The 23,100-nt window shown below is 38.4% G+C and overlaps 2 protein-coding genes across 7 annotated transcripts in view; one reads left to right on the top strand and one right to left on the bottom strand.

Annotated features, from left to right (window-relative positions):
- Window positions 1–13,303, top strand: part of mRpS33 (mitochondrial ribosomal protein S33) — a 57,506-nt gene extending 44,203 nt beyond the window's left edge. For all 4 annotated transcript variants that reach the window (XM_067116111.1, XM_067116109.1, XM_067116112.1 and 1 more), the window contains one exon: window positions 9,067–13,303. In XM_067116111.1, coding sequence (XP_066972212.1) covers window positions 9,067–9,180 — 114 coding nt within the window. In that variant the 3' untranslated portion in view covers window positions 9,181–13,303. The remainder of the gene's footprint in view (window positions 1–9,066) is intronic.
- Window positions 12,322–23,100, bottom strand: part of Pdk1 (Phosphoinositide-dependent kinase 1) — a 72,485-nt gene continuing 61,706 nt past the window's right edge. For all 3 annotated transcript variants that reach the window (XM_067116106.1, XM_067116107.1, XM_067116108.1), the window contains one exon: window positions 12,322–16,142. In XM_067116106.1, the coding sequence (XP_066972207.1) occupies window positions 16,038–16,142 (105 nt within the window). In that variant the 3' untranslated portion in view covers window positions 12,322–16,037. The remainder of the gene's footprint in view (window positions 16,143–23,100) is intronic.

Below are 23,100 nucleotides of genomic sequence, written 5' to 3'. Positions count from 1 at the left end.
ATATTATTTATAATATTACTGTATTATTTAATTTTATTACTATGACTGTATTATTATTATTAATGTACATTATTATTTACTGTTATTACAGTACTAATCATATTATTAATACTTTGAAAATTAGTACCTGTATGTATATAACTGCAAAAATTCCACGAATAGTGACTGGGTGAGGTTTCCTGCGAATAATTTATAGATAGGTTCCACAGAAAATTCCGCGAATCGCTGAGCCCGTGAGTCCGGGGGTCAAACTGTAGTAATTATTAATATTATTATCAGCTAATTCTGTAGGTTCCTGCAGATTGACTTATGATAATTCAGTACAAAGTAAAATTGAATATAACAAACAAGAATTAGCCTAGCCTACACTATGGTATACAGTAATACTTCTAACTTGCACGATTCAAGTTGTACGAATTTTTCATTGGAACCTAACCAATGGACATACACGAGTTTTTCACAGACACGCAAACATTTCCGAACACTGAGAAACCCTGCAAAAGTGTTTGTTTAATTTTTTTATGTAATTTATAAGTTTTCAAGCTTTTATGTGTAAATTAAATAACATTAAATATTATTAAAAGTAATAATTTCTCTCTCTCTCTCTCTCTCTCTCTCTCTTTTTAGTGAGATGAATTTCTATGGTACATGTAAACAGGTATGTTTATTTGTATGATAAATAAACTTTTTACGTAATAATATGTACTAATTTGCAAATATTAATAAGATTAATAAAATTAAATAATAATAATAATAATAATAATAATAATAATAATAAAACTGTAATACAAAATTCATATTATCTTGAACAAACAAATTCTTCCCTCATCTTTTGTAAGAAGGTGGAAGGCAAAAGCTGTCAGACATGTCATTTAACATGACAAGAATGGGAGTGTTGCTAATCAGTGGTCAGATTTTTCTTGTAATTCTGTGTGTGTGTGTGTGTGTGTCCGTAATAATTCATAAAAAATTTCACTCTCTTAAGTAAGGACAACTGTTATCTCTCCCTCTCTCTGTCTCTCTCTCTCTCGTTCAAAGTTAGCCAACCTACGTATTACAGCACTGTTTCTCTGTATGTCTTTAACTGTACAGTAGATAATTTTGAATTGATCTCATTTTACCTGTACCGTTTACAAACCGTGAATGCGCAGTTCTAAAACGTAGACATAGAGCATTTCAGAACAAAGAGAAAGTGACAGAATAAAAAAGTTTGTAAAAATGAGGTTGAGAAGACGTCTAAAAATAGATAAGTGGAATGGGGGGGGGAGAGTCACACACTATATTCCTAAGTCAACCATTTATTTCTTTTTTTTAAGTGTAATGTATTAAGCTAACTCACTCTCTCTCTCTCTCTCCGTAATAATTCATAAATAATATAACTGGACATTTCAAGTAAGGACAATCTCTCTCTCTCTCTCTCTCTCTCTCTCTCTCTCTCTCTCTCTCTCTCTCTCTCTCGTGTTATTCTCTCAGTCTCCGTAATAATTGATAAATAATTTCTCTCTCTTAAGTAAGGACAACCCGTGAACAGGCGATTCTTTACCGTTACGTGTTGGTTCTCTCTCTCTCTCTCTCTCTCTCTCTCTCTCTCTCTCTCTCTCTCTCTCTCTCTCTCTCTCATAGTTAGTGCTCACACATTTTTACAACTTATTAATTCTCTGTACGTCTTTACCTGTACAGTAGATAGTTTAAACTGATCTAATTTGACCTGTATCGTCTATGAAGTGTAAATGCGCTAGTGTTACAAATACGTTCTAAAACATAGAGACATAATAACAGACTTGTATTAGTCAAAATATAAAACACTGTTTGTTCATGAAAAAGCATTTCAGAACAAATAGAAAGAGACGCAGAATAAAGAAGTTGTAAAAAAGAGGTTGAGACAATTTTAAAAATAGATCGGTTGGAAGGGGGGAGAGAGAGAGAGAGAATTCTCTTACAACTCTCAATTTTTATGTAAACCATTTATTTCTCTTTTTTAAGGGTAATGTATTAAGCTAACTTTTAAATGAAATTACAGTAACTTTAATTCCATTTAAAAGTTAACTTAATAATTTTGGAGCATGATTAGGGTCATATTTAGTGTTTAAACTTTAGAAATAAGAATTTATTAGCATTTTTAGAGACCATGCCAAACTTAAGCGAAAATTCACCCTGCGCGAGGGGTTCTGGAACCTAACCTCTTGTAAGTTTGAAGTATGACTGTATAGCATACATATGTAGTAGCGTAGCCTACACTATACAGTACAGTATGTATATAAGGTGCTCTGTACATATACAGTATATAGTAATTAATATCAGCTAATTCTGGAGGTTCAGTGCAGATTGACTTATGATAATTGAGTACAAAAAAGAAATTGAATAACACAAACAAGAATCAGACATGTACTGTAAGGGGTACCCACCAAGATTCGGTCCGTCATTGGCATACTTGAGTGGTGTCAGGCTGTTGATGGCTACGTACAACTAAAAATTGGAGGAAGTTAAGTTAAGTATACCTTAGTTTTACCAGACCACTGAGCTGATTAACAGCTCTCCTAGGGCTGGCCCGAAGGATTAGACTTATTTTACGTGGCTAAGAACCAATTGGTTACTTAGCAACGGGACCTACAGCTTATTGTGGAATCCGAACCACATTATAGCGAGAAATGAATTTCTATCACCAGAAATAAATTCCTCTAACTCTTCATCAGCCGGCCGGGGGAATTGAACTCCGGCCCATCGAGTGACAGTAGGAGGGGGGATGATAAAGCAGCTGGATCATCAACTCGTTCCTCTTCTGATAGTATTTCTTCTTCTGTTAGTTCAGGTGTTTCGAGAAAATGGCTGTCAATTTCTTCTTCTGTTAGTTCAGGTGTTTCGAGAAAATGGCTGTCAATTTCTTCTTCTGTTAGATGTTTCAGAGAAATCTGTCACGAGATGCTCTCAAATGTGGGGAAAGGGGTGGTGGAAGGTGATGGCACTGGAGTCATTTTCTTAAAGTAGTAATCCATTGTAGCTTGCACCATGAGTTTTTCATTCTTCATAAATGAATTGCTAACTTGCAACAGTCTTGAAGTGCTCTCTCAACTTTGGCAAACCATTCCATGTTCCCATCCCTTTCACTTTAAAGTTTCGGTCCATGTTCAAATGAGGTAAATACCTCTGCCAATGCTTTTGTCGTTAACAAAATTTGGCTCTGGCTCTTCTTCAATGTCTTCTCCCTCTTCTGCTCTTTTTCTCTTCTGCAAATACAATTCAATCTTCTGCCATTAGTAGTACATCTTGCACATCTATAAGTTCTTGGATACCTTCCTCATCAATTTCTAAATCCAAACTCCTCCCAAGTGTCAAGATTTTTTTATTAATTTCCACAAGTTCATCCTTATGGAAACCTTTAAATGATTTCATATACACTTCTAGCAGATTTTTCCAAATCCCATTCATACACACTTTCTTTACCTCCCTTCCATGCCCTTCCAATGTTCACAATGGAGTTCAGAACATTGAATTCTTTCCAGAAAGTTCTGAGATCTTTCTCCTCATTATCTGTAGCCTGAACAGCCTGAGCAAACATGTTCTGAAGGTAATATGCCTTGAACGTAGCCACAGCACCGATCCATGGGTTGTATGAGAGAAGTTGTGTATGGTGGCAGAAACATAACTTGTACGTTCTTGTTAATATCTCTGATGTGCTGAGGGTGGCTGGGAGCATTGTCAATAATCAGCAGAATTTTGAAGAGGATGTTGCTTTCCTTACAATAATCTTTCACTTCTGGAATAAAGCAATGCACAAACCAGCCTTCGAACAGAATTGCAGTCATCCATGCTTTCTTATTATGAAGGTAATGCACAGGAAGCATATGCTTGCTGATTCTTTTTAATGCCCTCTGGTTTTCAGAGTGATAAATCATGAATTACTTGAGTTTATACCCATCCACATTTCCTCCAAGCAAGAGAGTCAGTTGATCTTTGTATGCCTTAAACCAGGGCATCATTGTTGCTTCTTTATGGATGTAGGACCATTGAGGCATATGCTTCCAATACAGTCCTATTTCGTTGACATTGAAGATTTGCTCTGACAAGTACTTTCATTAATGATGATCTAAAGCATCCTTAAATTTAGCGGCTCCTTTGGCATCAGTGCTTGCTGCTTCACTACTAATTTTCACGCTATGAAAATTATGGTGGTTTTTGAAACAGCGGAACCGTCCAGCACTTGCTACAAAACTTTTGTTTTGGTTATTATCATATTTTTTTAGTTCCTCAAAAAGCATACGAGCCTTTGTTTGAATGATTGAGGCTGAGTGGCATACACTTTTGTATCTGGTCCTCCATCAACATGACCTTTAACTGCCCAATTTTTCCCAAAGGCCCTATCCTCTACTTTGATATAATCGTCAAATGAACTGATGCAGATGCCTTTATAGCGTCCATTATCCATTTCTTGTCTTTAAGGATGGTGGATACCGTTGACTGTAATAGATGCTCATTTGGCATGCTAAAAACGTTGATTGAATCCTGATTCGACCATGAAATGGAAACGAGATCATAACTGGCAGTTTTGTGCATGAAACACTGACATTGTATTGTAATAGGTACAGCACATGCATTACCACAGTAGACCAAATAATGGAATGACTCAAAATTCTATACACATGTCTTGACCCCTTGTGTTTATCAGTTTACAACCATGTAACCTAACTATAATCTTTAGAGGTGGCCTTCTTGCCAGGGCTTCTCTACAAATCAGCTGCACATTTCACACCAAGCACACCCTATCAACAATTTGTCAGTGGCAACAAGCACATCTGACAACTTGAATGTTATGGACTGCCCAAGAGCAAGAGCCTGTGCCAACACAATGACAAGATTGGCTTAATCTAAAACAAAAAATAATTTGAATAGTCATATTGTTAAACATGCTTCCCATGACATACAAAAACAAGCTCTTAACACTGCCTTGCAGGTTTTGCAGTGGCAACCACAGTAGTTCTGTGCTCCCAGTGTGCCATGCACGGAATATGTCACAGTAGTCTTTGATCTTAACCGTTGCTATAGATTAAGAAATGGATAAAACTACTGTGATTTTTGAAAGAGATACCACACCTACTTATGCATGGAGCCCCTCCAAACAAACATGTGGTTCAGTGGAATCAATGCTTAACCCTTTAACGCCGAAGCCCTATTTTCAAAAACGTCTCCCGTATGCCGGCGGCCTCCGAGAGGTAGCGCCAAGCGGAAAAAAGTTTTTCAAAAATCACAGCGCGTTAGTTTTCAAGATTAAGAGTTCATTTTGGCTCCTTTTTTCTCATTGCCTGAAGTTTAGTATGCAACCATCAGAAATAAAAAAAATATCATTATCATATATAAATATTGGAATATATGACAGAGAAAAAAAAAAAACTCATATATAATTGTATACAAATCGCTGTAAGGAAAACGGTTGAAGCTAATGAGTTAATTTTTTTAGTTGTATTGTACACTAAATTGCGATGATTTTGGTATATAAACAGATTGTAAAACGATTAAAGCAACACAGAGAAAATATTATCACAAAATGATGCATGAATTAAACGTGCGGACGTAAAAAAAGTTTTTTACAAAAATTCACCAAAAATCAAAATATTGTGCAAGAGACTTTCCAATTGTGCCAAAATGAAGGAAATTGATTGAATATTACTAGGCTGTAAGTTGTTTAGCTTACAATTGCATTTTTGAACCATTTCGATCGAGTTAAAGTTGACCGAAGCTTGATTTTTTCTATTTATCGTTATTTCGATGTAAATATAAAAAAACTGAAGAGCTAAAGGAATGATATATTTTTTGTTGTATTCTACATGAAATTGCGCACATTTTGATGTATAACACTTTATGTAACGAGTAATATGAAACGGCGAAAAAATTACGGCAAGCTGACACAAGAAATGACAGGATTTTCAGCGGAGTCCGCGCGCGGAGCGAAGGAAAATTTTTTTAAAAATTCACCAAAAATCTACATATTGTGCTAGAGACTTTCCGTTTGTTGCAAAATGAAGGTAAATGATTGATTGTTACTCGAATGTAATAATTATGGCTTACGGATGCGTTTTTCGATCATTTCGGTCGAGTCAAAGTTGACCGAATGTTAAAATTTTGTCAGTTATCGTGATTTCGGCGAAAATGTTAAAAAACTGTGAAGAGCTAAAGGAATGACATATTTTTTGTTGTATTCTACATGAAATTTCGCACATTTTGATGTATAACACTTTATGTAACGAATAATATGAAATGGCGAAAAAATTATGGCAAGCTGACGCAAGAAATGACAGGATTTTCAGCGGAGTCCACAAGTGCGCGAGCGAAGGAAAATTTTTTTTCAAAAATTCACTAAAAATCTAAATAATGTGCTAGACTTTCCGTTTGTTGCAAAATGAAGGTAAATGATTGATTGTTACTCGAATGTAATAATTATGGCTTACGGATGCGTTTTTCAATCATTTCGGTCGAATCAAAGTTGACCGAATGTTAAAATTTTGTCAGTTATCGTGATTTCGGCGAAAATATTAAAAAACTGTGAAGAGCTAAAGGAATGACATATTTTTGTTGTATTCTACATGAAATTGCGCACATTTTGATGTATAACACTTTATGTAACGAATAATATGAAACGGCGAAAAAATTACGGCAAGCTGACGCAAGAAATGACAGGATTTTCAGCGAGTGATGCGCGCGGAGCGAAGGAAAATTTTTTTTTTTTTTTTTTTTCAAAAATTCACCAAAAATCTAAATAATGTGCTAGAGACTTTCCGTTTGTTGCAAAATGAAGGTAAATGATTGATTGTTACTCGAATGTAATAATTATGGCTTACGGATGCGTTTTTCAATCATTTAGGTCGAATCAAAATTGACCGAATGTTAAAATTTTGTCAGTTATCGTGATTTTGATGTAAATATTAAAAACTGTGAAGAGCTAAAAAAATGATATATTTTTTTGTATTCTACATGAAATTGCGCACATTTTGATGTATAACACTTTATGTAATGAATAATATGAAATGACGAAAAATTATGGCAAGCTGACGCAAGAAATGACAGGATTTTCAGCGGAGTTCACTTGAGGAGCGGAGGAAATTTTTTTTCAAAAATTCACCAAAATTCTAAATATTGTGCTAGAGACTTTCCGTGTGTTGCAAAATGATTGTTACTCGAATGTAATAATTATGGCTTACGGATGCGTGTTTCGATCATTTCGGTCGAGTCAAAGTTGACCGAATGTTAAAATTTTGTCAGTTATCTTGATTTCGATGTAAATATTAAAACACTGTGAAGAGCTAAAGGAATGATATATTTTTTGTTGTATTCTACATGAAATTGCACACATTTTGATGTATAACACTTTATGTAACGAATATGAAACGGCGAAAAAATTACGGCAAGCTGACGCAAGAAATGACAGGATTTTCAGCGGAGTTCGCGTGCGAGCGGAGAGAAAAATTTTTTTTAAAAATTCACCAAAATTCTAAATATTGTGCTAGAGACTTTCCGTTTGTTGCAAAATGAAGGTAAATGATTGATTGTTACTCGAATGTAATAATTATGGCTTACGGATGCGTTTTTCGATCATTTCGGTCGAGTCACAGTTGACCAAATGTTAAAATTCACTTTGGTTGCTGGGTCCTTCTCCAGCATCCCAGTCTAAAACTCGCCTCACACGCTCACTTCCGACAGGCAGTGTGCACCTTTCACGGTCCTGACGCCTTTGTGACATATCTACAAACGTCCTGTTGCAGCACGAATACACAAACACTCGCCAAAGTTCTGCAAAACATGTCTGCGTCAAAATATCGCTCCATAAGGTCCGACGCTGATGCTATCTGGCGTGAGTAGAAGGGAATTCGGCGCATGCGGCGTCTGGGTGATGCTCAAAAACAACACAACACCTGGATCCGTGAACTCCCAGCATCCGCCAAAGGCGTGATTTGAAATCTTCCGCAAACTAGGCCTATAATTATTTTTCCGCGAATATTTAAAAAAGCATTTTCAGTCGACGTTTGCAACGTCGACTCGACATTCGACAGACAATTTTTGACGACGTTTAAAACGTCCAACAGGCGTTTAAGGGTTAACTTGAAGGGGCCTATACCTTCCTATGCCAAAGGCACATGTAGTTGTCTGTGCTATGCTGGCTGTTGGTAACCATATCAGCACCATGATCATGTTCAACTTATCTTCGATGTATGACACTGTCTTCCAGGTATGAGCAAAAAAAAAAAAAAAAAAAGTTTCCTTTGAACACCCTGAGCTGTTGGCACTGAGAAAAGGCAAACTACTCTTCCAAGATTGTCCAGCTTATACCAGCAGGTTAGAAGTGAATACCTCTGGCCAGTCATGATGTCTGATCTGGTGCCTTTGAACACATTGGTGATTATTGGCACCATTTTAATGCCTCTGTATACAGGTGTGAAAGGTCCAATATGTCATCTCCTTGCAAAGTGATGCCCCAACATATTTTTTTATTAGCAATATAAATCGGTAACATTGGATTTTATGCATCAGCCAGGGAAGAGAAAGTTCTGTTACCAAGAGTTTAATACTATACAACATAAAAATAATTAAACATTTTGTTTGAACATGCAAACCTCAGTCATTACTAAGTAGCAAGTTTAGGCCAGAAAGCCCCTGAAGAAATTTTTGTCAGACTCCACATTTTCACTTTAAGTATTAAAGTTTTTTGAAGCTGTAAGCTATTAGATTTAATTAGCATGATTGTTTTACATGAACAAACTCTCTTAGGGCAGTATTGTTCAAGTTAGATTTTTAGTATGGTTAAACTGACCTTGTAACGAACATCTAGCTAAACAAATTACATGCATTTTCTACAAACTATAGTAATGGTGATGCTTGTGCCAACACCTCTTAAGAGTCACCAGCTCCTGGAAGTTGATTATAGTGATACTACAAACTTATTGAAAGAAACTAGGCTAGACAGTACAGTACTGTATTTTGAGTTTTTCTGCGTATATTTTTAAACTATAAGAGCAGTACAGGTCTGCCTTACTATTTTTATTAACCATTTCATTATTTTACTGATATTTTTTATTTCAGTATGGATTATTCAGAGATGAACATCAAGATTTTAAAGAAGAAATGAAGAGGCAGCGGGCATTACGTGGTAAAGGAAAACCTAAAAAAGGAGAGGGAAAGAGAGCAAAGAAATAGTTAACTTTTGTGACAACTGATGCAAGTAATAGCAGTAATGTAAATGTTAGCAAATGCTGCTAAACTAATATTTGTATTGACATTCATCCACTGGGTGAAAAAATACATTGAATTCTATACATGTAATTTATAAAGTTCTATGAGAACACAGCTAACAAACATTAAAAAACTTTCATGATATATATAGTTCTGAGTTAATACTGATGTAATTTTGAATTTGTTCATACAGAAATACAACCATTTCCTTTTATATAGGTGTGTCCTTACAACCATTGCCTTTTATATGTGTATCCTTACAACCATTGCCTTTTTTATATAGGTGCATCCCTCAGCATGAGCTGGGACAGTCATTGAACTTGGCAACAATGTACGTTAGTTAATTGTTGGTTATCTGGTGACTGGGAAATACTCCTCACTTACCTTCTGTCACTAGCCACTTTTCCTTCAGCCGTCATCATAGGATGTATCTCTGCACTCTTCCTGACTGCCAAGTCAAAAGTTTTTTGTTTTTGTGAGAATGCTTCATGTTCTCCATTTTTATTAGATGAATCCACAGTTATACAACTTCCTTTCAGTTTCAGGAGCTTTTGGCAGTGCTGCTATTGTAGAGGAGATTTTTTACTACTGTTGGGAGTTGATTAGGTGTAACCTTCAAAGTGGGGATTATATACCTACTCTTACAACATCCGTCTGTAGAGTCTATTGTTGCTGCAACCCTTACAATGTTGCCCACAGCATATGCTGTTGCTACAACTCTTGCATCACCTCCACTGCTGAATAACTAGGAGTTAAATGATGCTGAGTCTCTAATAGAAGTACATCATGTATTCCTCCCAAGAACTACTGCAACCTCTTTGATGGTGTAAGCTAGACCTGAGTTAGGAGGGGGGAAGACCTGTCCTCCCACCACCTCCTCATTGTCATTGAGCTTGTTCCCTGTTACATCTTTCCCTTCTCCTTCTTAGGAGGAGGAAAAGAAGGGTTAGTCCAAGGCATCTCCCAAGAAGTCTTGTCGAGTTTCATGCGAGCGCCCTCCTTGTCTTTAAGAGAGGTAGAGGCTCTCAGTCACCTGAACATGATCATTTAGCCTCTGACAGGGCAGGTATGGGTAACCCCATACTATGACCCTTCCTTGCATAATCCAGAGGTTATACAGGAGTTTACTCGCCTTGCTGGCTCAGCAAGTGTTTGGTCCCAGGACAGAGTGCCAGTGGGTGTTCAAAACGGCCTCCCTCCTTGGGCCGCTGAGGAAACACACAAGGAGAAGAAAGGGGAGGAGTTACATGCAACCGTTTTGGTTCATGCAAGGTGCTTGCACCAAACATGCTCAGAAAATGGGGTAGGCTTCCCCACCCTTAAGAGCCCGTGCTATCTTCTTGCTTGATAGGTGCTTGCTCCTCAGTGTGCCCATTACAGAGAGATCTGCTTTGAGCTCTTCCTCCTGTCTCCCTTTGGAGACACACCTGACAGAACCAGCACAGCAGCAGTGACCTGGAAACACACTGGGCATGCGCTCATTACAGAGATCTACTTTGAGCTCTTCCTCCTGTCTCTCTTTGGAGACATACCTGACAGAACCAGCACAGCAGCAGTGACCTGGAAACACACTGGGCATGTGCTCATTCCTAATATCATGTGCTTATCAGGCGATGTAGTTGTACAATCCTGCATGGACCTGTGTTAAGGTAACTCTTCCTGCAGTGCTTCTCTGAAGTACACCTGGTTGAGACAATCCTGCCTATCTACCAGGCATGTGATCAATCATTGGATCTTGTGTACCAATGGTGGGTAGGTTGAGGACATATCCCTTACAGGATACACCAGCTCAGGGATTATGTAGCAGTGAGTGAGCATGCATCTGTTCAACTGTAGAATCCTGGAAATGACTACAGAAGCATGAGAAAGCCTGTGGATTGGTGAACCTCAATTTTGGAGAACTCTCCCAGGTGTGGTGAGTGAGTGATGCCCTTCAACTTCTTTTCACACAAGGGCATTGACTCTTCCCTTGCCTCTCTAGGCTTGAAGTCGAGTCAGTGCTGCTCCCTTGCCTCTGTAGGCTTGGAATCAGTGCTGCCACCTCCCTTCAGTGTGCATACAGTTGGACTGAAGAGGTGGGAATACTGGTGATGTGTGACAGACTTTTTGCAGTACTTTTAAGTAGTGGGAGGATCTGTTCATTTGCTATCATTATACACAGACCCACCAGTAGTGACTAGAGTCCAGGTGATCTTTTACATGATGTACCTTTTCTGGATGCTTCAGGTCTCCTCAGAAATCCCTAGCCTTGTCAGCAGGGTTAAAAGCAATAATGCAAAAAGGTGCTAGAAGGCACAGAGGACTAGCCTCCAGTGTTGTTTTTACAGTTGCCTCTCGTAAGTGGCGAGGGGAACTGAGGCTGGAGACTCTAGGACTATCAATTTGGAAACATTGTTTCGAACTGAAGACAGCTCCGTAAGTGGCTATGAAGGTTTTCACTTAAATGTTGTCATGGGCTTTTATGCTAAGTTGACACTAACCGTAGCTCCTAGTCAGTTGGCTTCTCCTGGAGTTCTTCCTATAAAATGCTTCTGCTCTGTAATAAAGCAAACAGATATAGCTTGGATCTCATGCCCAAGTAGCAAACAAGTACCTGGGTATGCTCATAAGAATGGCAGTCAGGTATGTATTAGTGTTGAATCTTGTCCTGGTAGGGACAAACGGATTTGCTTTGGCAGATTGTCCTTGGGCACCTGTCATCTTGCAGGAAATACTGTCTTCCTTCTCATGGACAGATTCCTGCTTCTACTTCAGTGATGCCAAGGTACCACTGTCAGCTGCACATGACAGCCAATCTCTTCTGGTGCCAAGATCACAGAGGTGCTAGCGAGGTGACAGGACGACAAAAACCCCAGTTGGGGTTCATGAGTTCACTGAACTTTCTCCTGAAATTAATCAATTGACAGATGCAAAGTCAATGACTGACCCAGCTACTGCTGGAGGATACTCCTTTATAAAAGGCACTGGTTTGGATTCCTAGGAAAAATACAATACTAAAATTTTACCTTTATACAGTATGATACCTCATTTGTAATTAGCTTTTTAGTTTTGTACTGTACTACACCTTATTTGTAATAAGAGGATGGTAAATGAAATATATCTACATTATGTACAGGATTTAAATATATATACAAAATACAGATTCTGATTTCATGTAACTCAAGATGAGCAGTTACACTGGTTTCTTTTGTGGCATTAAATCAACATGATATATTATGGTAACATTAGAAATAACAGGAAAAACTTCAAGAGAAATAGAGGTTTTTGATTGTATTACTACAAAACAATTATAAATGAAAAATACAGTAAATAAAGTTTAAAACATAAGTTGCACAAATAACTGGTACAGAAAAATAGAGAATGTAGTTAACTAGTAGTTTTCACGAGTTACTAAAACCTATATGTATGCTACATAATATGCAGATGTATCCCAAACAAATAAATCCTGTTTGAGATCGATAATAAGACTTGTAATTTACAGGAAATTAAGGGATATAAAAGCATTATGCTACAATACATATAATTTACATATACAAGTATGTATATATACATACATATATATACATATACATGTATATACTATGTATATATTACAATCATTTCAATAAATTAATTTTAAAATCATTACAACTTGCATGAGACCTACATACTAGAAGCTAGCATCTGGTAATAATTATAAGGTATTCATGTCAATAACTTACTCTCTTACATAGGTCTGCATCTGAGAGCACATAAGCTTACTAGCATCCAACATGCTATCATCGTTGTCTATGCCATAACAATTTGAAGACTAATATACATTGAGTACAGGATAAGTAACTTATGTATCCCAGTGGGATCTATCACAAAACCATGTGAAGGCTGGTTTACATGTATTGTACATAGAGAAAATAATTTTTTTTTTTTGCAGCATTCTGTTATGTAATTAAAGACATTCCAATTGTAGTTACATAAAAATAAGTAATACTTTCTAAAAACTTGAGAAAAAACCAAAAATTTCCTAAGATAAAAATAATTTATAATAAAAACATTACTCTGCAAACACCATGTTATGGATTTTGTTAAAAATAATAAAATTCTCAAGAGACATGTTTTTAAAGTAACATCCCGCCCTCCCACAAAAAAAAAAAAAAATTCAAGTTGTACATTGGTCTAATCACCAATGAAACCATAATTTACAAGTAAATGAAAGATCTTGCACTATCTATTTCCAGTCTAAGAGTATCTTCAGAATTATTATTTTAATATTTCATGAAAATAACCATTCCAAATATTTTAAATACCTTTAAACTCCTAGGCTATTATTACAAAACATATGAAATAACTAATTTAAGCTATTTGCTGCTACTGCATATTCATATATTTAACTCTCACGAGGGTAACCTGTTAACAAGTCTTCACTAGATGAATCACTTCTTTAAAATTACATTTCAAAGTTTGATCATACTGTGAATGGACAAGTGCTACTTTATATAGCAAATTTAAAGAAGCATTACAAAAGAATAATTAAGAAAAATAGCAAGCTTTAAATAACCAAAAAGTGGTATTATCTGCAACAAAAATTAAATGAAATAGTGAAAGAATAACTTGAAATACAACCAGAAAAATCAAGATAACAGAACACTTAAAAATGGTGAGTGTCAATATGGATTACTCTGTGTACACAATTTTTATTAGATGCAATCATTATCAACTTAGATCACAGGTTAACTAAGTACTTAAACTTATGCTTTAGTAAAAGTTTGTTCTACTGGCAGCAATTGCACTCTGTGTTATGATCAACAACAAAAGTTCACTAAAAAATATTTGTTGGAAATTATTGATAAAATATCCATTTCTTAAAGAAATACCAAAACACTCACCCTCAGTTACAGCCAATACGATAGTAACTGTAAACTATCTGAAATTTATGAATTGCTCCTAAGCAGTAAGAAAATATTGCACATGTGGCAATATCGATTAACCTCCAAGTGTACAAGGGAACCCATAAAAAGAAGCTGATCACTTACACTGAAAGAAAGGTAGCTTCCTCTTGCTTGTACTGTTTTTGTTCACCAGTTTTTAAGAAAATACTGCATGTCCCTTAATTAACAACTGTCTTAACTTTCCAAAAAGAACTACCTTCACATATGATGAACCATCCAAGTTTGCTTTACCATAGAAAAAGCCATAATAAAATTTTACACAAAAACTTTTTGTCTCTCTCTCATATAACCATCAATATATGAAAGATGATGACAAAGTACCATCACCTGAATCCAAAATATGGTAAATATAAGTCCCATCACCTGAATCCAAAATATGCCAAATATATGTTTTTCATCACTAACTAATCAGCTAATTTTAACATACAAAGTTGTCTTTTTCAGTCTAAGATTTACATTTTGTGACTCCTTTCTATTAAGCATAAGTATCTCAATGATTCACTAAAAAATCTTAAGCATTTCCTAATAAATTTCAGAGACAAAACTAATGCTTCACAACTGTTATAGCTGGAAATATGAACATAAACCCTCTATCAATAAAAGATTTACCAATAGGTCTTACAATGTTTTCACCTAATATTTGCAGTTGGGGTAAGATCTAATCAATACTAAAGGTAATGTAGATTTATTCCCTTGTGAGGTTTATAATTACCCAAGATAAGGACCTTTGCATCTCCCACATTATTCTTTTAAGAAGTAATGGATTTACATAAACTATGTAACTTGATGTCTACACAATTTTGACATGGGATTTTTTGTACTGTGCTAACAAAAAAAAGCTTACTAAGCATATTATATCCTTTTCCTTTTAATATGAAACTTGTATTTGGGTAAGATTTAAATGATACAATAGAATTTTTATACCTAAAGAACTTCCACGTAAATGCTGATAAACTTTTTCTCCAAATTTACAGGGAACATTCTATTTACTACCCATTCCATACCTCCCTAAATTTAAAGGGAACATTCTATTTACTCCCCATTCCATACCTCCATATAAAGCTTAAATTTTATTACCACATATCAAGTTAAAACTAGTTTCATATGACCCAACAACCACGAGCCACTATTCAACAATAACTACATAGCATTTTTTTAGATTGTGTTTAAAATGGTATGGATATCTTCACAAAGACAGGATAAACTATGCTTGTTACCAACAGAACAAACTTTCCTCATTCCCATGGCTTAAAACTTTACACCACTCCATTTAGCATCATCTAAATTTTAGTGACCACACTCACCACAGTAACACAGCATGAAGATTAAATAAAATAGGAATTCATTACAATACTTTTGTGGGAATAAAAAATAACATACTTTTCAACAGTGAAACCTGAATGCTTACTAATTATGTTTAGATATTTCCAAGTTTTCTAATTAGCAAAAACAAAACATTTAAAAAACAACAGAAATTTATTGCAATTATCTATTAATCCCACAAGGAAGCTAAAATGTCATACCAAACATCCAGGAATATACAAAATTTCTCTCATAGGAACAGATTTCACATATGCTTTTAAAGATAAACTAGAAATTATTCTTGAACAACAAACAACTTAAAATCTTCCATATTTACAACATATCTTCAGATTAAGAGGGGAGACAACAGAAAAGAAACATATGGCCATTTGACTATCTAATGTCAACAGAGAACAAAACAGGATCTAAGGTACATCACCCTTGTGTGTATAAGTCTAACGTAAATTTAATGTATCCACCACCCTAAACAGAAACTTGGCTAAAGCTTTAGATGCCATAGTTGTCTTCTGCTCTGACAAAATTATATATGATAAAAAAAATTGTTCATACACCCTAGTATTTCTTTTGATGGATTCAAGTTGTGGTTTCTGGATAATAATAATGCTTCACTTCTTCTATGACTCTACACCATTCAAGTGCATAACCTTCTGGATCTTCTAAATAATATGTTCTATTTGGCTGAAAGAAAAAATAAAGGAAAATCAACCAAAGGTTTTATATTACTATTGTATATGTTTAACTAAACCATCAGGACCAATTCTAGATCTCAAAAAGGATCTATTCTTAAGGGTGAGGTGGAAATTGGAGCTAAAGTAGCTGGAGAGCTATACAGGAAGAGAGAAAAGGGGAATGGGTGAAAAGTAGAAGGTATAAAGGTATGAAGCTGAGGCCAAAGGATTACAGCAAAGAACCTTAGTACCAGCTACAATGAACCATACAAGCACAGCATAATCAATATTCCACTCAGAGTAAAAATAAAATTTTTTTATATGGATTTTATGTTTCACATATGCAAACAATCAGTTTCAGGTGCATAATGTATCAGATGAAAACAATTCTGTTACACTTGATGGAAAGAGAATTTCCTCTTATTTACCCCAATGAGTATGATACTTAGCTATACAATATAGAGAAATTTGTCCCCACCAGAGAGAAAGGAAGAAGCTCTCAACATGAAGCAACTGGTCATACATATGCAGCAAAAAATTTGATTTAAAAAGTTCTTACACTTCTAACAATGCACAAATTAGTTACTTTGATATCTGAATATCTACTTAAGTGCAGAGGTAACTGAAGTAGAAATGAGTTCTACAAACATCATAAAGACTCAAAATGTTTTAAAACATTTTTAGCATTTGAAGAAACAATTTTCTATCCTTTTTTTCAGAATATACAGCTGGTAACTGTCAAAAGTCAAGAATGAAAAAAAAAAATTGTTTATAACAAAGATTTGTTTCACTACAAACCAATTATTTATAATTAGGCCCCAATTTCATGGTCAACAAAACCCAAATACAGTACTTCAGTTCATGTGAAAGAGTAACATATGAAAATGAATAAATGTGTAAATGACAATAAATAAAAGGAACATTACAATAACAGGAAACAATAATCCAGTGAAGCACAGCAGTCAACCAACTTTGGATAGGTGACGTAGAGGAATGATGCCCAGTCTTTCTGGGCAATGGATCTGTTCACGATCTACAAGCTGGTGTTTATGGGATTTGTTTGTATGGAATAGGGCTATTTATGATTAATGGGTTTGTAAAAAAAAAATATCTAATATATATGAGTGATGTCAAAGGTTGAGAACACAATGCTAATTCAGATGTAAACAACAACTTAGGTGAAATAATGGCCTGTGAAAGACATAGACCTAGTTGAAATTCCTGGAAAATAAAATTATCAAGTAGGAATATAGCACAAAGTATTAAACAACTGATCCACAATCATATGGTAGTAACATCACCAATCACCAAAACTGAGACTTTAATTAGTTAAAGGCAGGGTTGTTTAAGAGAAGGAACAACAGCAGGCAGTAAACAAGACAACTCATGTAGCATAAGTTCATGAAACATCAAATATGGGGTAAAATTAAACTAGTTTAACTAAACTGAATGAAGATGCTGAGAGTGACTTTTACTAAGGGTTAACAAATGTTACAGTTATATATAAGGCAAGAGACTAACTGAAATATCAGTACTGAAAGTACAGAATTACTAAAGCCTTCTCCTAACAAAAACAAAATGTGCTATAAACCCACACAGTGTTAAGGAAGCCTATCATCAACTCAAGTATTGAATACAAAGAAGGATAGCAATTACAGATAATGAGTCAACATAACTCGCACAAGGAAACCCACAAATGCACAATAATAACAATACAATGAAAAAATTTTAGTTCAGTAACAAAAATAAATACAAGAAGGGTTATTGCAAATCAAATCCTACCTCCGCTAACTACAGTAGTTAAACGAATGTTAAGGAATAAAAATTTAAAATAATGATATTTTTATGATAAAATAAAGTTTGTTCATACTTACCTGGCAGATATATATATAGCTGTATTCTCCGAAAAGGACCGACAGAAATTCAAAAACTTACGGCACACGAGATGGGCCAGGTGGTTAGTACCCATTCCCGCCGCTGGGAGGCGGTATCAGAACCATTCCCATTTTCTATTCAGATTTTCTAGAAACTAGAACTACTGTCTCCTGAGGGGAGGAGGGCGGGTACTATGATTATATATATCTGCCAGGTAAGTATGAACAAACTTTATTTTATCATAAAAATATCATTTTGTTCATGACACTTACCTGACAGATATATATATAGCTGAATCCCACCATTGGAGGTGGGAAGAGACAGAATAGGATTTAGGAAACAAACATATGTAGGCGATTGACGCCTTGGTTCCTTACCTGTTAGCATTGCTGACTTCGTGATTACTGTCACCCAAGTCTGCTTCTGCTTTACTAGAGAACTCCAGCGAGGTAGAGACCTATAAAGCTGGTGAAATCTAGATGATCTGTCAACGGGGGTGAGACCACAATGTGACTAGACCATATGACCTTACTGTGAGGGTAAGCGACAAACTAAACAACCACCTGACCAAGCCTAGTTACGTCAAGAAAGATTAACATAAACTAATGACTGGGGCGACCACCACTGGTGGAGACCCAACAACCATAAAAAACAACACATAAAATATTTAAAAAACACACAAAAACAAAACTAAAGGAGAGGATGAGAGTCGCTTTCTGTTCCCAAGATCGTATTTGCGGAAACGTAAGGCCCCAGCGCACAGCAATTCTCATAGGACGTTTTCACTTCTGTGAGATAATGAGAAGCAAAGACAGAATTGCTTCGCCAAAAAGTGGCACCCAGAATGTCATTGAGAGACTGGTTTTTCTGGAAGGCCACTGAGGTAGCAATGGCTCTCACTTCGTGAGCCTTGACCTTCAAAGTTCTCAAATCCTCGTCTAGCACACTGGAATGGGCGTCTATGATGGTGCTTCAGAAAAGAACGCCAGGGCATTTTTCGAGAGAGGTATATCAGGCCTCTTAACTGAGCACCAAAGATTGCTAGAAGGACCTCTACAATCCTGGGTCCTCTGCAAATAAAATTTCAGAGCCCTGACAGGACACAGGGTTCTCTCAGGTTCTTGTCCAGTGATGTTCGTCAAGCCCTTAATTTCGAAGGACCTGGGCCAAGGGGAAGACGGGTTTTCATTCTTGGCAAGAAACATAGGGCTCAGAGAACAGACAGCATCAGGGCCTCTGAAACCTATAATCTTGCTGATCGCTTGAAGTTCACTAACTCTCTTCGCCGTCGCCAGAGCAGTTAGGAAAATAGCTTTCTTGGTTACATCTTTGAAGGAAGCAGAATGTAAAGGTTCAAATCTCTTGGACATCAGGAATTTTAGAACGACATCAAAATTCCACAAAGGTAACTTAGGGGAGGCTACCTTAGACGTCTCAAAAGACCTAAGAAGATCATGAAGGTCTTTATTGTCCGATAAGTCAAGGCCTCTATGCCTAAAGACCGTTGACAGCATACTCCTATAGCCTTTGATGGTAGGGACTGCCAGCTTTAAATCCTTTCTCAAATAAAAAAGGAAGTCCGCTATCTGGGACACAGAGGTTGTGGTAGAGGAAATTCCCTTAAGTTTACACCACTTCCTAAAAATGACCCACTTAGACTGGTACACTGCGCTGGAAGAGGCTCTCCTGGCGTTGGCGATAATAGCCTTAGCCACTGGTTTAGAAAAACCTCTCGCTCTGAGCAACTTCTCGATAGTCTGTATGCAGTCAGACTCAGAGCGGGAAGGTTTTTGTGGTACCTCTCGAAGTGGGGTTGTTTGAGAAGATCTGTTCTCAAAGGAAGCGTTCTTGGAAAATCCACCAAGAGAGACATGACCTCTGGGAACCACTCCGCTGAAGGCCAAAAGGGGGCGATTAAAGTCATTCTCGTCCCTTCTGAAGCAACAAACTTCCTGACGACTTCCCCCAGAATCTTGAATGGGGGAAAGGCATACAGATCTAGACCCTTCCAGTCCCAGAGAAAGGCATCTACTGCTAGGGCTCCCGGGTCGAGAACGGGAGAGCAGTAAAGAGGCAGCCTTGTGGTCCTTGAAGTTGCAAAAATGTCCACCAGGGGACGTCCCCAAAGCTTCCAAAGTTCCTGACACACTTCCGCGTTCAGAGTCCATTCTGTTGGCAGAAGCTGATGCTGCCGACTGAGAAGGTCCGCGCGTACATTCTCGACCCCTGCTACAAAACGAGTGAGAATTGTCACCCGACGAGAATGTGCCCACAGCAGGATCTCCTTTGGCAATCAAGAACAGGGACCGAGAATGAGTACCTCCTGTTTCTTGAGGTACGCCAGGGCCGTGGTGTTGTCTGAGTTGACTTGAATTACCCGGCCTGCAACTTGATCTTCGAAGAACTGAAGAGCCAAGAAAATCGCTTTCAGTTCTTTTAGATTTATGTGCCAGGACACCTGTTCCCCTTTCCAGGTGCCTGACACTTCCTCCCCCCCTAGTGTTGCTCCCCATCCCGACATGGACGCGTCGGAAAACAACACTAGGTCGGGGTTCTGAAGATAGAGAGAGACCCCTTCTGCCAACTTTAAGGGATCGAGCCACCACCGAAGATGGTCCTTGACAGAGAGAGAGATCCTGAGAGACTCCTCCAAATCCTCCTTGTTCTTCCAGTTGTCCGCAAGAAAGAACTGTAGGGTCTGAGATGCAACCTCCCAGGGAAACAAACTTCTCTAGTGATGAAATGGTCCCCAGCAGACTCATCCATTCCCTCACCGAGCATGTTTCTTTCCCCAGGAAGGCCGAAACTTTTACGAAGCAGTGCTGCTGACGTTCCTGGGATGGAAAGGCTCGAAAAACCACTGAATCCATCTGAATCCCCAGATAAAGAATGGACTGAGAGGGGATCAGATGTGACTTCTCTAAATTCACAAGAAGTCCCAGGGACTTTGTCAGCTTCAAAGTTGAATGTAAGTCCTCCAGACACCTTTGTTCGATGTGGCTCGGATGAGCCAGTCGTCCAGATAGAGCGAGATCCTTATACCCGGCAAGATGAAGCCACCAGGCAACGTTCCTCATCAGGACTGTGAACACCATAGGAGCTGTACTCAGTCCGAAACAGAGAGCTCTGAACTGGTACACTCTTCCCCAGGACAAATCTCAAAACTTTCTCGACTGAGGATGAATGGGGACATGAAAATAAGCGTCCTGGAGGTCCAGAGAGACCATCCAATCGCCTGGTCGCAGCGCATTGATAACAGACTGAGGCGTTTCCATTTTGAACTTTTCTTTGAAGACAAAATTGTTCAGTCTGCTGACGTCCAGGACTGGTCTCCACCCCCTGACTGTTTTGGAACTAGGAAGAGACGATTGTAAAACCTGGAGACTCCAGATCCAGGACTCGCTCTATGGCCCTCTTCTCGATCATTTCTTCCAGCAGATCTAAAAGGATCTGTTGCTTCTCCGGACGGTAAGAAGGCGACAGATCTCTGGGAGTTGAGGACAGGGGGGGGGTTTTCGAGGAACAGGATCCTGTAACCTTTCTTGATTACATTGAGGGACCAGGAATCCGCCCCTCTTACTTTCCAGGCTTCCGAAAACAGGAGAAGCCTGGCTCCTACTGGTGTCTGGAGGTGGAGAAAGTCACTTCTTGCCCCTTTGGGAAGAAGGGGCTCCGCCTCTGGAGAGACCTCTTCCTCGCGAAAAGGGTCTAGAGGAGGAAGATCTCCCACGAAAGGGCTTCTGTCTCTTCGAGGGAAGTCCTTGCGATGACGTGGAAGGGACACTAGGACGTCTGGAAGACTGAGCAAGGAGATCCTGAGTAGCCTTCTCCTTAAGGCTGGAGGCGAGATCCTTGACAAGCGGCTGGGGGAAGAGATGGCTAGACAGAGGGGCAAAAAGTAACTCAGCCCTCTGAACAGGAGAAACCGACTTGGCAGCAAAATTGCAGTACAAAGCCCTCTTCTTTAGGAGGGTTGTACCAAAATGCGAAGCCAGTTCATCTGCGCCATCCCTGACGGCCTTGTCCATGCAAGACAGTACACTGGACAGCTCCCCCAGAGAAATAGAATCTGGACTACGAGTCCTCAAGTCCAAGGCCCCCAAGCACCAGTCCAGAAAGTTAAAAACCTCCATAGACTTGAAAAGGCCTTTCAGATGGTGGTCGGTCTCAGAAAGAGTCCAGGACACTTTCGCCGAAGAAAGGAGAGACCTCCTTGAAGCATCAACGAGGCTCGCAAAGTCGCCTTGAGAGGAAGAAGGAACTCTTGAGCCAATTTCCTCTCCCGTCTCATACCACATTCCAGCTTTCCAGCACAATCTAGACAGGGGTAGAGCGAAGGAAGATTTTCCTTGAGACTTCCTATCTTCCATCCAAGAGTTGACTCTCTTGAGAGCTTTTCTAGTAGCCAGAGAAGTCTTCATTTGCAGGAAGCCGGGCAATTTCCTCACCTTCGAGGAAGCTAACTGCGAAGGAGGGGAAAGAGGAGCAGTAGGCTGGAATTTATCTGGAAAAAGTTCCTTAAGCATGCTAGCCAAAACCCGGTAGTCGGAGAAAGACGACAGAGGGGGCTGCTCCTGTTCCGCAGAGTCCGACTCCTGAGACAAACCACCCTCTTCGACAGGAGCGACAGGAGAGTCTTCCGGGGCTAGAGGGAGACTAAGACCTTTGGGTCCAATTCGGCCCAGAGACCTCTTCTCGTGGGAAGAAGCAGCAGAAAAGTCTGGAGCAACTTTCGCACAGAAGCGTCCTGCCGAGCGCGTCCTGAGCGGCGTCTGACGACGAAGCGTCCTGCTTCACAAGCTGCCGAGCGTCCTGAAGAGCGTCCTGTCTCACAAGCTGCTGAGCGTCCTGACGAGTCCTGACGAGCGACCCACCGAGCTTCTTGACGAGAGTCCTGAAGAGCGTCGTGCAGAGATCGACGGAATAAAGAGAAGCGCTGGGAGCGTCCTGCGAACGTCAAAACGCGAGCGATGAAGCAAGAGGAGAGTCAAGAAGAGCGTCTTGGCGCGAACTCTTACTAGCGGCAAGCCGAGCTGCAAGAGGAGCGTCCTGATCAACCAGCGGCGTCACGACGGGGCAAGGAGAGCTGATGA

The sequence above is a fragment of the Macrobrachium rosenbergii genome, chromosome 14 (genome assembly GCF_040412425.1).
Source record: "Macrobrachium rosenbergii isolate ZJJX-2024 chromosome 14, ASM4041242v1, whole genome shotgun sequence".
Lineage (NCBI taxonomy): Eukaryota > Metazoa > Arthropoda > Malacostraca > Decapoda > Palaemonidae > Macrobrachium > Macrobrachium rosenbergii.
This window is presented reverse-complemented; position numbering and strand designations above follow the sequence as displayed.